The sequence below is a fragment of the Trifolium pratense genome, linkage group LG5, assembly GCF_020283565.1.
Source record: "Trifolium pratense cultivar HEN17-A07 linkage group LG5, ARS_RC_1.1, whole genome shotgun sequence".
Lineage (NCBI taxonomy): Eukaryota > Viridiplantae > Streptophyta > Magnoliopsida > Fabales > Fabaceae > Trifolium > Trifolium pratense.
Genome location: NC_060063.1, coordinates 43,034,682 through 43,052,402, shown reverse-complemented (window position 1 = coordinate 43,052,402; position 17,721 = coordinate 43,034,682). Strand labels below are relative to the sequence as shown.

General features: G+C 29.7%; 1 protein-coding gene across 2 annotated transcripts; it reads right to left on the bottom strand.

Moving 5' to 3' along the window:
- Positions 1–3,958: 3,958 nt before the first annotated feature.
- LOC123885347 lies at positions 3,959–5,844 on the bottom strand. 2 transcript variants are annotated; one of them, XM_045934624.1, is made up of 3 exons: positions 5,389–5,844; positions 4,397–4,884; positions 3,959–4,276 (listed from the first exon to the last, which is right to left on the bottom strand). In XM_045934624.1, the coding sequence occupies exon 2, from the start codon at positions 4,864–4,866 to the stop codon at positions 4,399–4,401; it is 468 nt and encodes a 155-aa protein (XP_045790580.1). In that variant the 5' UTR covers positions 4,867–4,884; positions 5,389–5,844; the 3' UTR covers positions 3,959–4,276; positions 4,397–4,398. The 2 variants fall into 2 exon arrangements, with proteins under 2 accessions (XP_045790580.1, XP_045790579.1); XM_045934623.1 differs by having other exon boundaries at positions 3,959–4,884; positions 5,389–5,843.
- Between the last annotated feature and the right edge of the window lie 11,877 nt (positions 5,845–17,721).

Genomic DNA, 17,721 nt, shown 5'->3' with positions numbered 1-17,721 from the left:
CACTCCACTTATTCACCTTTAAGGTGAATTTTCTAGCCACTAAGCTACTTGACAAAAAAAAAAAAAAAATCCTATTTGTAATCACATAACCTAATGGTTAAGTTTGGTGCAAAAATAATACTAATAATAATCGTTGACAATTAACCTTCAATCATGGCAAACATTATTATCGTCTCTTAATTATTTCCCACTTTGATAAATTATTTTGACATATACTCCCGTTCTTAATAATTATCAGAAAAATGTGTCAAAAAATTAGTATAAGAAAATAGATAAAAAGAATTTGATAAATTTTGTTCAACTTTTAGATCAATTTTTTGCAATTATATGTACTTTCTTCTTGGTGCGGCTATATTTTTCCTCCCTACGTAGATTTTCTTTTAATGGAATTAATCTAACATGTTAAACATTAAATATGAATATTTCTTTTTATTGAAATACCATTTTAGTTCGCTACTTTCTAAATGCAACATATTGGTGTGACTATAATTTCTTTTTATCAATAGTCCAATGACTTTTCGAACTTCAGTCATGCATAACACACGCAATATGTTCACCGAGACCGTGTGGTTATATTCTAAATAGACAAATATTTCTTTTATTGTCAAGTAGTTTAGTGGTTAAAATTTTATTCTTTTAAAGTAAAATAGCGAGAGTATCAAAATTCAAAACTCAGCCTTATATATTACATGCAATATTCCTATCAACTGAACTATCATCATCAAGACGGCGAATACTTATTTTAAATACCGCATTAATCATCATTTGTTAGGCGGCACACAGAGCAATGTGAAGGATCCTATATGTTATTGGAGAATTAGATCAACTACTTTTCCTGGAAGGAAGGAAAATAAATATCAACTGATGTGAAGTGAAAGTTTGGACTTTTATTAGAGGTTGGCTTAGGTGTTATTTTTCAGAGGGAAACTCACCAACCATTTTCAACGAAAATGACACTCAATTTTCTTATAATATATTACTTTTCATCCTAGCTGTCAATAACAATATTCAAATGTTGCTTTTATTAATCAAGAAAATTAATAAAAGTAATAGTACACCTTGGTGTCAACTGTCTAGAAATTTCTTAATGCAATGTAATTAAGAAAACCAAGTCATAAATGAAAAAACAATAAAATGGAGCACTTGACAAAAAAAAAAGAGAGAATGAAATGGAGGAGATAGTGATTTAATTTTGCTTCAAAAAGTTTTCAAACAAAAAAAAAAACTAGGCTAGTAGTTAAATATCTCTATTTATGGATCAGAAAAATAAAATTGAATTATTATTTATTTTGTTTAAGCCTCTTTTGAGGTAAAGATTTTGAGGTAAACCTACAAAACTCTCTTTAGAGAATGAGCGACTCTTTTTTTGTTAGAAAAAGAGGGCTAGCGCTCAACAGAAGAAAAAAAACTACAAAGTTACGTGAATATTTATAAGCATGTAAGTCCCGGAAATGTCATTAAAGAGGAAACTTTCAGCACTTCTTAGAATTCATAGAGAAGCTATAACCCATCCAGTCAGCACTTCTTTTTCTCTCCCGCCAGGTATGGTTGAAATGCACCTGTCAGTTTAATATTAGAAGCTCTTGTGTACGACGCACCAAGGTAGGGAGGTTGCCATTGATTTTGACTTTCCCCGTGATCATGTCAACTAGAGTTTTAGAGTCACTTTCCACTTGAAGTTGGTGGAAACCATGTCTCCAAGCAAGCTGCATTCCCAAGTACATTCCCCACATTTCAGCGCAGAGAGCGTCACATCATGTTCCAATTTTCCGCGTGTATCCTTTAATCCATTTGTCCTCCGAGTTTCGGAAAAGTCCACCATAGCCAGCTAGCCCAAAATTATCCTTGTATGCTCTGTCACAGTTAAGCTTGATCCACCCCTCCTGAGGTTTTTTCCGGCCGATGAAAATAGTGTCGCAAGTGTAAAATAGTGTCACAGAAAATGAGCGACTCTAATACAATTATTATGGATGAATTTAATTTTCATGCACCGCAAGTGTAAATATAACAACACACATCAATTAATTATGTATGTGACTTTAAAAGTCAATTTTTTTAATGATAAAATGGAAAAGAAATTTCACCCTTAAGATAGATAAGTGGGATGTTCGGGGTTCGAACTCCGCCCCATGCATATATAATGCAATGTTCCCTGCAAAGAAAACCACTAGCCGAACTCTAACTTAAAAGCCTTTCGGATCTAAAATTTGTATTTTTATCACTAGATCAAAAAAACCCTTAAAATTAATCTGATTTTTTTTACTAGTAACCTAGTGATTAGAAATTCGAACCCAGAATCTTGCATAATATATGCGATGTCCTGCCAAACTGAGATAATTCCATATTCAAATGTATTTTTTGATTTTCAAATATTGATACTATAAATACTGATCATGGCAATCTATTGTAGTATAATTATTATAGCACGATCAAATTTAGCTAGGACAAATGATATGTTCATTGAAAATACTAAGCTGACTTGGATATGTGGGGGAATGCTGCTGTTACTGATCATCATATCATATCCTAATAAGAAGCCAAACAATTAGGTCCACCTGACACACATGATTGCATCCTTATATTCCAGAACCTTCCTTCTTGTAGAATCAACATACTACTACATTATTTTGTGGTTTAGTTCCTCGAAATGTAACTTGCTGTCATATTGGTCTCTAAATGTATCAAAATTAAAAATACATTCTTAGTGCCTCTTTTGTTAGTAATTTTTATGCACTAAATTGATTAACGAAAAACAGATTTGAGGATCAAATTAACTAAAAACATATTAGAGGACTAAAATGACTAATAAAAGAAACACTTGTGAAAACAATTAATTGCAATTTCGATACATTCAAAGACGAATGCGTCAGCGAGATACACTTCTAAAGACCAAAATGGTGAGTTGCCTGCATTATTTCTCCTTGGCACAAACTTAGTTGTCATCAATCATGCTCTTGTGTGGTGCCAGAAAGATCTCAACCAAGCATCTGGACTCTCAACAAAATCATATAATTAAGGATCAGACCCTTCAACTACCAAAGACATAAAAATCATTTTATTTTGTTCCAATGTCAAAACTCTATTTACAGCATGTTACCATATAGTTTATAAGAGAAAAATTATATCTTATGTTCTTCTAGCCACACAGTAAAAATTAGTTTGAAGAATTTGGAATAAGTTTCTCATATTGAAGCACAAACATTTTATAGGTTATGCGCGTCCTAGTGTTAGACACATGTGACACGTCAGTGTCCAACATCGACAGAACATGATACATATGATTTGAACTATGTTATTTTTTCAAATTATTATCAAGGTCAACTTATCAATATATGTGATATGTCTAGTATATGTGCTTAATAATTTGTCATATATGGAAGACGAGGACATTAATACATTCAGGACATTAATAACCGTCTGTCCCATCTTAACATTAAAAAATTCAAAATGAACTGTCTGAACTTGATCAAATAGTCATCGATATATATCCCGACTGCAGGAATCCTAACAGCAGAGGAGCCATGAAATGAAAAGTGGCAGATAAATATATTCCTTTTGTATTTTTAAGAATATACCATGGCAAGATTGATAGAACAAATTGACAAAACAAGAAGACATAATCACATTGAAATGTGTAGCTGACTCAACTAAAAACAAATGCCAAAAGAATCATTTGTCCATTAGGCTCAAGTGGCTAAAAGTAGATTAGTCAATTTTATACTGCATCAATGATTAGTTATTTTATTTAAGCTATAGTTTAGACAACTCAATTATTGATGCCTAAATATGTAAATATTACTTTTATAATTTTTCACTTCAAAACTACTCTAACCAGTTTCAACCAAGTTTAATCAATTTGTGTACAGACAAGAGTAGTTGAACTCCATGATGACATTTTGGAAGAATTCAACAAAAAGGGCAAATTTTTGTCCGATTTATTCTTCAACTGCACCAAATGTGAAAAAATTATTGTCTTCAATTATTCAATCATTTTTCTAACAATTGAATGTAATAGGAAAAAAAAGAAAGTAACAAAGAAGCAAAAAGTTTGAGCAAATTGTGTTCAAATCAAACTTCTTCTAACAACAGATTAAAAGTTTTGTAATGCATAACTACAATTGAAAAACTCTAACTTGAAGCTAAAGATTTCTCTGTCTTTATTTCTTTTCCATTTTTAGCCAGCCAAATACAGTACATTCCATCTGTAGCATCATGTTCTGTTCCCAGCTATGTAGCACCGACACTTCTGATTGAAGTCATGTCTGGTATCCAACACCTACACGACACGTCGACACATGCAGTTATATTCAATTTTCTCAAATAATTACCAATGTCAACATGTCTGTGCTCGGACGTGTATATATGTGTCAGTGCTTCATAGATTGCCAGCTTATACCTTCAAGACCCAGAGAGAGAAGAGAAGCAGCTTTCAGACCTAGCAAGTCCAGAACCATGAATTTCTCTACTAGTCTTATTAATTGGACTACTTGGTGTAGACCTAACCAAACTCCTTCTAAGAATCTGTCTCATAGCTGATATCAAATGAACTGCTGGATTTGGAGGAGGGCCAGAAGTATTGAATTTTTTGCAAAAATTCATATGTTTTATCATGGCTTCTTCTGTACTTACAAGTCTTTCTGACCTTAAAATTTCATCTTTAACAGCTTCTCCACATAATCCACAAACCCATTTTCCTTGATACCTTTCTCTGATTCTTTCTATGTATGCTGGTGTGCACTCTTCTGTTAGTCCACAACATTCACATATTGCAAATTCAACTTCATTTTGTGAGACTAGTGTGCTTGTTGATGATTGAGTTTCTTGTGTTGATATAATCATTGGATCACTTATCATTGTTGTAGTCATTTTCAAATTTCAATCACCCTATGAAGAAAAAAATGAAACACAAATTTGTTTCAAATTTTTTTCCAATGGATATATAAAATTTTTTCAAGATAAATATAACATAACATGAATAACAAACAAAAAATATTGGTAAATTTTGATTTAATCAATTAAGAAATTTAGATTTTAAGGGAAAAAAAAAACAATTTTCAACCAATCTGACACAAAATTAAGGTTTATGATTCGAGCAATCACAATAAACCTTAATTTCGTACTAGATTGGTTAAGAAACATAAACAATAACATTTGACTGTGATTCTGTGAAATATTAAGAATCACGATGCGACTTCAAGCGAGAATTAAAATCTTAGTAAAGAAAAATTGAATGGAACAGGACTTTATATAAATTAAAAAAAATATATGGAAAGGAATTATTGAATTTGTGATAAAAACAGAACAATAATTAGACATGATAAAATTATGAGCTAAGTATGTATAAAATAAAATAAAATTAAATAAAACATTAGATATGATGAAAATTACCAGCAGAAGCAGATGAAAAACAATATGAAATTGGATTATGAATCTTTCTCAACTTCTGCTTGCTGGGTATATATGCTTCTGTTTCTTATCGTTCTTTCTCCCACTCACCTTCTTCTTCAATTTTTTCTTCTTTTATGCTCAAAATCTCAGACATGAAAACCATTATAAAAAAAACTTGAGTATAAAAAAAAACACACACCCTCTTTTGCTTTCTTCAATCTTCTTACAATAATAACAAAAAGTTTATATATTTTTTTGGTATGAAAAAGAAGATATATATATATATAGCTTTGAAGAAACACAAATCTTGTAAGAAGAAACAAAGTGATTGTTTTTTTGTTTCTCCACCACAATTGTGCACTCAACTATATATCAAATAATTCTAGTGGGGAATTTAGACTTATTGAGAGAGAGAACAAGAGTTTGGAGAGAGAGAGAGAGAGAGAGAGAGAGAGAGAGAGGTTCAATGATAGAGGATTTAAGGAGGTGGACTAATGTAATAATCCACATAGGCAAAATATTTTGGTAAATATGTTAATGTTTTGGCACTTTATGATTGGATTGCCAGCTAAGCATGGTGATATTGTGATTCTTTATTACCCAATATGTGCTGTGTGGATTTTTTTTTATTCTTAATATATATTAATTTATAAATATAATAATATTATTCCTCTATATAGTTGTTATTGGAATATTAGTTTGCAAAATGTTTGGTGGACACCCAATATGCCATATAATGTATGCATCTTGAAAGAGAAAGATAAATGTGATATATGTTGATAATGCGATGGAAAGATATACTTTTTTCCAGTTTTAAACAGAAGCAAAAAGTAGTTTTTTAGATTCATCGAATAATCGATGAATATCGTATATATTTTAGATTAGATTCATTGATTATTCAATGTATATGAAAAATGATTTTGCACTTTGAAAGACACTCTTAAATAAGTTAGTGAGATTATGATTATTTTGAAAATATTTTTGACCCTATTAAACTGTCAAGTAGATCCATATGTTTCACAAGAGTAAGCTGGTGGTGAATTGTAAAATTGGTCATATTTTGTTTTTATATTTTGGTCTTTTCATTGCAGGTAACCCTCGTCGCCTACTGTTGATTGAGAAAATTTGGAAGACGTTGTCTGGGTGGAAGAGTCGACATTTATCGATAGGTGGTCGATAGGTTATGCTCAAATTTGTCATGTCATTGTTGCTGGTTTATTTTCTTTTCTTTTTCAAGGCTCCTACATGTATAATTCTTTCTACAGAGTCCCGTTTTAAAACTTTTCTATGGGTTAGAAGTGAAGAAATAAGGAAAACAAATCGGTTTAAATGGGATACGGTGTATTTTGAAAGAGATTTAGGTGGTTTGGGAGTTTGAACGATTAGAGAGTTCAATTTATCTCTTTTAGAGAAATGGAGTTGGAGGTTGTTGGTGGATTAAGAGGGATATGTTTAAGGTCTTGGTAGCTAAATATAGGTTAGAAGATGGTAGAATTAAGAGAGGGGGGAGAAGGGCGTCTACGTGGTGGAAGGATTTGATCGATGCTCGTGAAGGAGTGGGTTTAAGTGTAGGTCGTGGTTTCGAGAATAATATTAGTCACAAGGTGAGAAATGGTGAAGATACACTCTTTTTGAAAGATGGTTGGATGGTGAATCTTTTAGTATTAGATTCAATATATGTTTGATTTAGCAATAGACAAGAATATTATGGTGGCTGATATGCGTAGGTTGGGATGGGGTTTTGAGGGGGTGTGTGGAGATGGCATCAGAGGCTTTTTGGGTGGGAGGAGGAGTACTTAGTTGAGTGTTGTGCAGTCCTAGAAAATTTATCATTACATGTTAATGAATAAGAGAAATGGAGGTGGCATCATGATCAAGATGATGGTTATTCTGTCCGAGGAGCATATCACATGTTAACACATACTATTCCAGCTTCCACATCAATTCATAAATAAATTATTTGAAATAAAATAGCTTCGTTGAAGGTTTTCCTTTTTGCTTGGTGAATGCTAAACATTTTACCAATGACATATGACTTATAACTCGGCACGGTATGGTTCTGACAAATTAGTGGCTTGCTTAGGTGGTTGCGATGTTGATGAAAATATCGACCACTTGATGGTTGACTGTATTGTTGCTAAAGTTTTGTGGTGTAAAATTTTAAAATGGTTAGGGGTGTTTTGTCCTTTACCAAATGTGGTCTCAATCATGTGTTGCCATTTTGCAATGTTTATTTATTTGGTAAAGAGATTTGTTAGGGTGTTATCGGTCTCCCGAGAAAGAGAGAAATAACGGGTTATTTGTACAAAAAAGTACCATTGATGAGGTGTTGTTCGACTTGGTGAAATTTTATCTTCGTGGTGATTGAAGACGCATAGGAAAGGTTTATGTTATGAACTGAATATGTGGTATTCTAATCATTTGGCTTGTCTAAGATTTAGAGACACTTTTATTTTTCCTTAAGCTTGTAAACTTTTCTTGCCAGGCACATCTTATGCTTAACTTGTTTGTTAATTATATATTCATTTGCCTACTTAAAAAAAACACAATTTATTCTCTAAATTTATCTACTTAATATAAATTTATACCATAATAATCTAGTATAGTCTATGAACTAATATAAAATATAATGTAACGCTACATATTTGATCCCAATTCAGCATGTTTTTATTAAGTAAAATAGTTCATTAGTTTGTACCAAAAAAAAAAAAAAACTCCATTATAGTGTGAACAAAAAAATCTAAATATGCTACTTGATCATTCATTAACGAAAGTATATTTATTTATGAAGCAATGCTTTGCTGGCGTGTGTGGAATATAACACAATTCCAGTTAGGCGTACACAAAAAGTAAAAAACTAGCAAGATTTACTATATAAAAAAGAAAATAATAGCAAGATTTCCTATTAACGTTTTATTATAAAGAAAATAAAAAATTCCTCTTTTTTTTTTACGCAAAAAATTTCCTCCTTATTAAAGTCATTTCATATTATAGGATCGTTTATTTTAGTTGTTTTTTAAAATAATTTTTATAATGTGCTGTTTTTTTTTATTTTTTAAAATTTATTTATCATTAAATTTTTAATTTTTAATTGCGATAAAAAATTCAAAATACTTATCATATGTGACACAGGTTATTACTAATAAATTTTTTAAAGAAAAACTATTTTATATGAGATAAGTTCTAACTAATATAAATTTCAAACTAACTATGATATATGGGCAATTCTAATTGATAAAAATTTTAAAATAATTATCATATGTAAGAAAGTTCAAACCGGACAATTACAATTTGTATAAAAAAAAAACTATCTTATACAATATAAGTTCTGACTTATATAAATTTTAAATTAACTATCTTATACGAAGCAATTTCTAACTGATAAAAAAATTCAAAATGATTATCAAATGTGAAACAAGTTCTAACTAATAACAATATTTATTTTTTTAAAAAAAAACTATCGTATACACGAGATAAGTTCTAACCGATATAATTTTTTTTTTAAAAAGAAAACTATCTTATACGGGATAAATTTTTATTATTTTTTTTCACTTTTTCTTAATTAACATAATTTATTGTTTTGTTTTTACATATTTAAACATACTATTATTTTTTAATTTATTGAAAACTTCTTTATTTCTTTGGGACTTTGCCCCTCTTTTGTACGCAAAAAAAAACTTTTTTAATTACATTAATGCTACTTTAAATATCAAAATTTATTTAAATCGATACCTGGATAAGTTATAACTAACAAAATTTTCAAATAATCATCATATACGGGACAAATCATCACCCATAAAAATAGCAAAAAAATTAGCATATGTGAGACAAGTTCTAACTAATGAAATTTTCAAAAAAACTATTTCACACTGGATAAGTTATAATTGACACAAACTTTAACTATCATACACGTGATAAACTATCACCGATAAAAATTTAAAAATAATGATCAAGTATGAGACAAATTCTTGCTGTTAAAAAATTCAACATTTTTGATATCCAAATTATACTACTAACTCATAATTGTAATTAAATAAAATATTTTTATTTCAATTTTAATTAGCAAGGTATAACTGTTAAAAATATCGTCGTAATATTACGACTCATGTGATAGCACGGGTCTATTACCAGTATGCCGTAATTTTTTTTAATAAGAAATACGCATGTACACACGCACAAATGCATACCATACACTATATAAACACACGTGTACAAACTTAAATATTTGGTGCCCTTGAAAAAAATCAGGTCAATATATAACTGTTTAATAGTTTTTTTTTATATCTGTATTATACTTTTTTTACCCCTATATTCATATTAATTTTATTGCAACATTTTATCTAATTTAAATATCAAATTTGTGTTAAATTTAATTTTTTTCTATTCATTAAAAAAAACTAACTTGTTTCTTTCAAAGAGCATTATTAGCAACAAAGTTTTTCACAAAGAAGTAGTTTTTCATACACCTTATGGAGGACACTCGCCTTGATCCGCCAACTGCAGTAGGAAGAAAAGATAAATTTTGAGTGAAAGAAAGAAATCAACCACACATGCTTGCACACATGCACGCACGCACACATGCATATGTACACTATATAAACTCACTCTATGTGTTTGCAAGCACCTTTCCCTCCCCGACGAATTTGTTACAAATAAATAAGATAAAAAATATGCAATATAATATTGGAGTATTAGTTTATATCAAAATAAATTTAAATTTTGAATTAATTTTGTTTTATAAGAAAGCAGTACCCAACCAAAACATTAAGAATACCAACCAAACAATTTACCTTATTATAATTCACGTATCATATTATGCTTCCATGATTAGGTCGAATTTTAGCTAGTGGAAAATACCAAACAATAAACAAAATAAATGCTATTGACTTTGTCAAAAAAAAATATATATTTAAAGGGAACTCAAAATAAAAATACACACTTTAAAGGTAATGAAGATACAATACAATTTTTATAAGTGTCTTGCTAACTAGCGCAACAAGTTAAGGAACTAAAAAGAAAAATAAAAAACAAATTATGTATTGTAAAAATCAAAATGTCAACTTTTAACGTGTTTGACTATACTTTAAAAAAATTTCTAAATTTATACTCTTAACTAACACTAGTTAGTATTTGTCTTTTTATATTGCACAAGCAAATTGACAATAAGGGAACGCAAATTGATAATTTTTGTTAACTTTTTTGAAAAGTTGAATTTTTATAATATCAATTTTTGGTTTTTTTTTAAAACAAAAAGTCTCTTTTTTTATTTTGTTATATGATCTGATGATCAATCCATTTAACTATACGAACTAACGCAGAACGGATTTGGACTAATTCATCACAATTTATTATTTTTTGTAGATGCATTAACCCAATTTATTTAATGTACGAGTTTTGTCTTGATGGATATAGACAAAATGATAAAATTATATACACACAAATATAAGAGTCGGAGTTCAAAATTTCGATTATAACTTCCATCCTAATAATTTCAGATTTTTTATCAATTAAATTAGGACTCGTTAACATTAACATATAAGTTTATACATAGCACATTATATAGGGGGACGAGCCTGTGTACCACCTCTACATGTGAGGGTTAATGTTCCAAATATGAAATGTCTACGCCTTTAATAATTAGGTGTTGTATTGGGTTTTGTTTGCAAGGGCAATGCTTCCTACACAACAAACTTGTTTCATGGCCCCTACTTTATTTTCCATTATTGATAGAAATATATCTAAGCAACAACAAAAACAAACAATAGGTAAGATAGAAAATGCAGATATGATCCTTATGGAGGTGATTTTAATTCCTTGTAGATGGATATGATCCTATTGTAAATAGTTATTTTGATCTTATATATAATATAAGTATGATGTGTTGTAATATATCTCAATTAATTTTAAACCTATCTCAAATGACTTTTTATAATTTTATGGATCAAATTTAACTACGAAAAATATATTCAATGATTAAATTAGCTATTAGCTAACTAAATACCGATCAAAATGAATAATAAAAGTCACATTTAATTTAAATATGCTAATGCAGGAGAAGCAACATAGTGTGGCATAAGTGATACTCTCTCTGTTCCAAAACTTTATTCCTTTTAGAGTATTGTACGTAGATTAAGAAATACTAATAAAGATTGATAAGTTAAGTCATTATTACACTTACTTTTATTAAGAAAAAAAATTATTTAATTAATGTTGTAGTTTTAGTTATTAAGGGTACAAATAGTAAAGTATCACTAATTGTGTATTGGTTTCTTAAAAGGACCAAAGATTTATGACAAAACTAAAAAATTAAAAGGACCAAAGATTTGAGATAAATTGAGTAGTAGATAATTGAGTCTCTTAATTATTTGGTCATGAGTTCGATCTCCAACCGGTGCGTATGGAAAAACATTTGTTGGAAGTAGTCAACTCTTGAATGAATCTCAGTTACCTTGGAGGAATTAGGCTCTGCAGTTGCGCGAATGATGTTTTTGATTTACCAAAAAAAAATTCTTTAATGTGAGAGAAACACTTGAAAAATGTAGAAGTGAGTTTGAATTGTGATAAATTGAACTTTACTCTCTCGTGTGTAAATTATACATGAGACACTTAAGAGCATTTAGATGAGTGATGTATGCCTTTTCGTGTGTAACCTATGACAACACCGTCAAAATTATCATAAGAGTTTGCTACCTATTTAGGTTTCAAAAGGCTCCAGAAATTAGTATGGTTATATATATGTAGGGAATTCCTATAAGCATAACTTTGCTTATATAATAGATTATCAAATTATATATAATTCCTGTAAGCATAACTTTGCTTATTTATTTTTAAAAAGTGGAATTCCAGCCGGTAACTATTACCAATTTTTTTTTTTACTATTTTGACAGCCTAAATGAATGTTTGCCATAATCTTATTTCCATTTTATATAAAATAAAAATAAATAATCCATGTCCCGACCATGTCGTATTCAAACTCAAATTGCATTAGGTTCTATACACAAAACTAGCAATTAATGAATGGACCAAACATTGCCATGCTAATGAATTGATACTGTATCTATATAATTTCCTCATTGCACTAACCAGTAGTTATGATAAGGACTTCGACTTGGACATTTTCACACACTATTTGTCCTTGTGCCTAAATTTGTATGTATTGATCGAGAGACAAACTCACACATGTGTAATGTGTTTATTATAATTTTTCCTTGTTTGTAATCTTTCATTTTCTAATGAAATAGTAATTAGACAAAGCAAATTCAGATATGTGCCTGGTTAATTTTAAATGCATTAAGTTTATGGTGTGAGAACATATAGCATAGTTCATGGCTAGGACTCCTTATGTTCAAACCAATATATAATATGTCATGTGTGTGAACCCATGCATTTTTGTTGCCAAAATATTATATTTATTGGTGTTTGATGATCAACACGTTTTATGGGTCCCCGTTTAATTTCTTCAACTTTTGAACTTTTTTCACCACTAGTTGAATATGGTTCGGGATCAGTTCTGACATCAAGTGATTTCAGCCCCCTCACGATTGCAGTTGCGAGGATCGAACCACGGTCATCCCTACCAAGTTCAGCGTCAATCACCACTGAACCAACTAATGATTGGTTCAACTTTTGAACTTAATCAATTAAGAAAAATGCTAATTAGTTTTCATGTTTTCTGGGCATTAATTAGTTAAAGAATTTAATAAGGTTATTTTAGACTAAAATAACCATAAAATTTGTATAATTTATTTTTTTCTAATACAAATTTTACTTTCTTTTTTAATTCTTTTAATTAGCGTCTCAGAAGTATTAGTTAGTACTTCTTCCGTCTCTTTTTATAAAACCTAGTTTAACAAAAAATTTGTCCCTTTTTATAAGACTCATTTGCAATTATCAATGACATTAATTACTTTTTCCCAAACTTACCCTTATTTACTTTACATAGTTTTTTTAATAGCATTAGAGGTGGGAACAGGTCAGGCCGGCCTACAAGGGCCTATGACCTAGCCTACATAGGTTCAGGCCAGGCCAAACTATTTCTTTAAATAGAGCAGGCCAAGACTTTTTTATAAGCCTATTTAGCTAAAAAGGTCAGGCCGCATGCCATTAAAAAAGTCTTTGAGGCGTACTAGGCCGACATATTTAAGTTAATATGAATAATATTTTTACTACGATTATTATTTATATATTAAAATTTGTACTTTGATTAAATTATAAATCTATTAACTTTTAAGTAGTTTAAGTTTATTAATCTACATTAATTTTTAATATATATAAATGTATTTTTATAAATTAGAATTTAAATATAATGACATATATGGTCAAATTCTCTAAAATATCATGTTAAATATCAAAAGAACATTGATTTATTAGTTCATAAATATATTTAAAAATAAATATAATTATTTATTGAAATATGTTCATATGAAATAGGCTTTTAAACAGGCTAACAGGTCACACCAGATTTTCAAAAGGTCAGACTCATGCCTAAAAGTTAACCCTATGATAGGCCACAGGCCAGGCTCGGGCCTTCAATTTTTTGACAGGCTAGGCTCAGGCTTGACAAAGTCTAGCTCGGCCTAGCCTATTCTCACTTCTCAATACATTAAATTCTTCTTTGTTTGATACAAAGCACTACAATTAATGTAAGGGTAAACATGTAAAATCAATATAATTTGTCAATCAATTTAATACTAAAATCAACTTTCTTAATACTCATGTTTTGCCAAACTAGTTAGGTCTTATAAAAAGGGACGGAAGAAGGATTACCCAACAACTAATTACTTTATAAGTTATATTCCAGTGAACATCTCCAAAGCCAATTATTAATCATCCCTACCCCAAATAAAAATATTGATAAAAACTCCAGTGTGGAACCCTATTTAATTTAATAATTCTAAAAAACAGTTTGCAAATAGTCCGCCCTAATTATCAATGGAAAAAATCAATCCCAACCAGAGGGACCAACATCTGTCAAAAGAATAATAATAGTGGGACTAATTTATGTATGTGATTTTATAATTGTAAAGATTTAAACTTTTTAAAATGACTAAATATACAAAATGAGTTTCACATTTTTTTGGGTTAGCTAGGAAGCTAAAAAAAAACTAAAAGAAAATTATTTACGAAGAAAAAAAGTTTTCATTGTGTCGTTTCTAGATCACGAACGCCTTTTGGAGGAGAAGCATGAGTCAATAAGTCAGCTTCTGGGGAGACTTCAAGTTTAGCGAAGAAATCTACACATTAATTCTCTTTTTTTTGGTCAAGTAGCCTAGTGGCTAGAAAATACACCTTAAAGATGAATAAGTAGAGTGTTCTGGGTTCGAACCCGAGCTCCTGCACACATAGTGCGATGTCCCTACCAACTGAGTTAAGCTCATGAGAACCATTAATTCTCCTTTTTAAGTGTGTGATAAAGAGAAACATTGATTTGAAATAATAGCTCATTTATATATCGGATATTACACCAATTGTGTATCATTTAAAATCATTAAAAGATACTAAATATTATATATAAATGAAAGAAATATCTGAACATTAAATATGGAAATATGGAATAGGGACGTATTGAAAGTAACAAGTAAAATATAATACGAATTTTAATTAACATAAGACAGCTACCTCTAATGATCTGATGTAACCATGTAGGTCACCATTGACATGATTTATGTATTATTTATTTTTCTTCATGAAGAAGAAGAAGAAGAAGATCAATTATGTAAGTACAAAGGAAGAGAAAATATAATAAGTATTGTGATTGACAGAAGAAACGATTGTGATGTTGTATATGTAGTTCATACGCTTCACCATTCATGTTTGTGTAACACCAACGTTTTATTTTTAACAACATTTTATTTATTAAATTAAATGAATGTCATTAGTTGGGAAATGACTGATAATTCTTGCAGTCTCTTGTGTGTACGTAGCTTGTGGATGATATGTCTGTGGAGATATATGGTTTAAACTTGGGTTATTTTTTGTGTGAGATTTTGTTAATTTTTAAATTGAATATATTTTTAAATAAAGTGAGATTTATTTTATTTTAAATAGATTTGTTTCAGATTTTAAGTTATATATTTCTTTATATATAAGGCAAGTTAAACATTGTACAAAATTCTTATAAATTAAAAAAAAAAAACATTGTACAGAATTTTTATTGTATCAACACATCATTGACTTGAAATTTCAGCGGGCAAAATTGATTCTTCCTTTAATTTTTTTAGCCAAAACTTAGCAGCAAAATTTGTGATTGCAAATATATGCGTATTAAAAATCGTGCATCAAAGAAATTCCCAAAAAAGAGAGGTTGTGTCACAATTAACACACTTAAGTATCTATCAAGTATTTTATAACCAGAAGCTTTCGAAAACAACACTTTCATAATACCACCCTTCTTTTATGATGTAGAAGATCAAACATACAACCACAAAGCATATAGTAAGAAATCTTATCTATGGGAGTGCATTGTCTCCCTGACCAGTCCCTCCGGTGGGATCTATACCATCCAATAAAAAAATTAAAAAATATAAAAAGGAGAGAGGAGGATTGAATGGTTGGGATTGAAACTGGAAAAAATCTAGTGGACAAATACACTGGAGAGAATCATTTCCCCTTATCCCTAGATTGAATAAAAAAAAGTTACGTTATCGATAGTTGTGAAAAATCAGTATAGAGAAAATAAATAACATAATCAAAGTGAAAATCTAAACCTAGAGAAGAAAAAAAACTAGAATCGTTGTCTAATGTCAACTAAAGAATAGTACTACATAAAAACTAGTACAAAATAAATAGACTATTATCTCAAATACTCCATGGGCTTTGGTACATCTAAACTCTCCAAAGCAAATACTTAACTTATGATGTTGATTGTTCGGGAGAACTTGAGTTCGATTTTAAATAGGAACAATTCTTAGCTAAATTTTACATATCTCGCGGTCGAATTCTGAATTATCAGAGACCATTCTCTTAAGAATCAGAGGGCTAAAAAAAAAACTACATATAACACCACTCTAAATTTAAAAGTAGTTGATATATTGTTTTCTTAACATAAATTCAATTTAAAGAGTTATAAATCAAGTGATGTGTTTTCCCATAAAAAAATAATAATCAAGTGATGTTTACATTTTCCTGTCCTATGAATTTTCATAAACAAAGTAGTGGAGATAGATTTATTAAGCAATTATTGAAAATCTTAAAGCAATATTCACATGGTTAGTAATTAGTATAGGCAACATGTTACTCCGGAATTGGACTTTTCCACCAAAAATGTTTAATCAAAAACCAAATCAATGATTTGATGTGAAGACATGAGACGATTATTGCCATGAACGTAGCTTTTGTGTGATAACCACACCCTTAAGCACTAATTAATGCACTCTATTCCTTATCGTGACAATCATCGAAAAGGATTTGTATTAATTATACATTATAACTAATACTCACAACATGTATGTCAAATTCAAAGTTGCACTATTATAAATCATATCATGTGATTTAACTTATAAAGTGATTAATAAGCTTCCTAGAAATAATGAGCTCGATTCCTATGAAAAACAATTGTTTGTCAAATTTTATTTAGCGGTTGAACACTAAATTATCAGAGTTGATTTCCTAAAATTTGGAGAATTTAAAAAGAAAGTGCATTACTAAATTACCCTCCTTTTACTAAATTTCACAAGGCAAAAGATGAAAAGACCATTCATTCATACAAACAAAAAGATTCAACTTAACGATATCTCACTTTAAAATAAAAATATCTCCTAAAATTCAATTTTGGTGTTACATTCATGTCCAAAAATCACTGCCACGTCCTTATACTACTCAATTGGGAGATCATATGGGAAATAATATTCTCAAAAATCACCCACCAAAGTTTGGAGCTATTAGGAATTTAGGGAGAATTTTTTACTCGAATATTACTTTGGGTGTTTACATAATAAAAAAAAAAATTAAAAAAAAAAACTCGTAAATTTTGTACTATCCAAAATTATACATCCGAAAAAATATACCATTCAAAAATACATTTTCAGACATGTGCATTATTTTTAGAAATGTTGAATGAAAAGCATGAAAAGAAAGGAAAAAAAAAGGTGATTACTCTTCTCCCCTTCCATGTTGCTCACATACATCATACACTACGAGACAATATCTTCCGATGGTTGGGGATTTTCTGAACAATTTCAGGAGAAAAAGAGAAATTACAAATTAGTTTTCATGTAGACTTCATGAACCTGACTTGGAGTCCTACATCAGAAGTCATGAATCCGGTGTGAGGGTTTATATAGGATAGGACAATCCTCCCATTTGAACTATAATTTTGAGGTGGAGTTAGGTTCA

Coding starts and splice junctions, on each gene's coding strand:
- LOC123885347 (XM_045934624.1), bottom strand. CDS start 4,866: ATGACTACAACAATGATAAGTGATCCAATGATTATATCAACACAAGAA.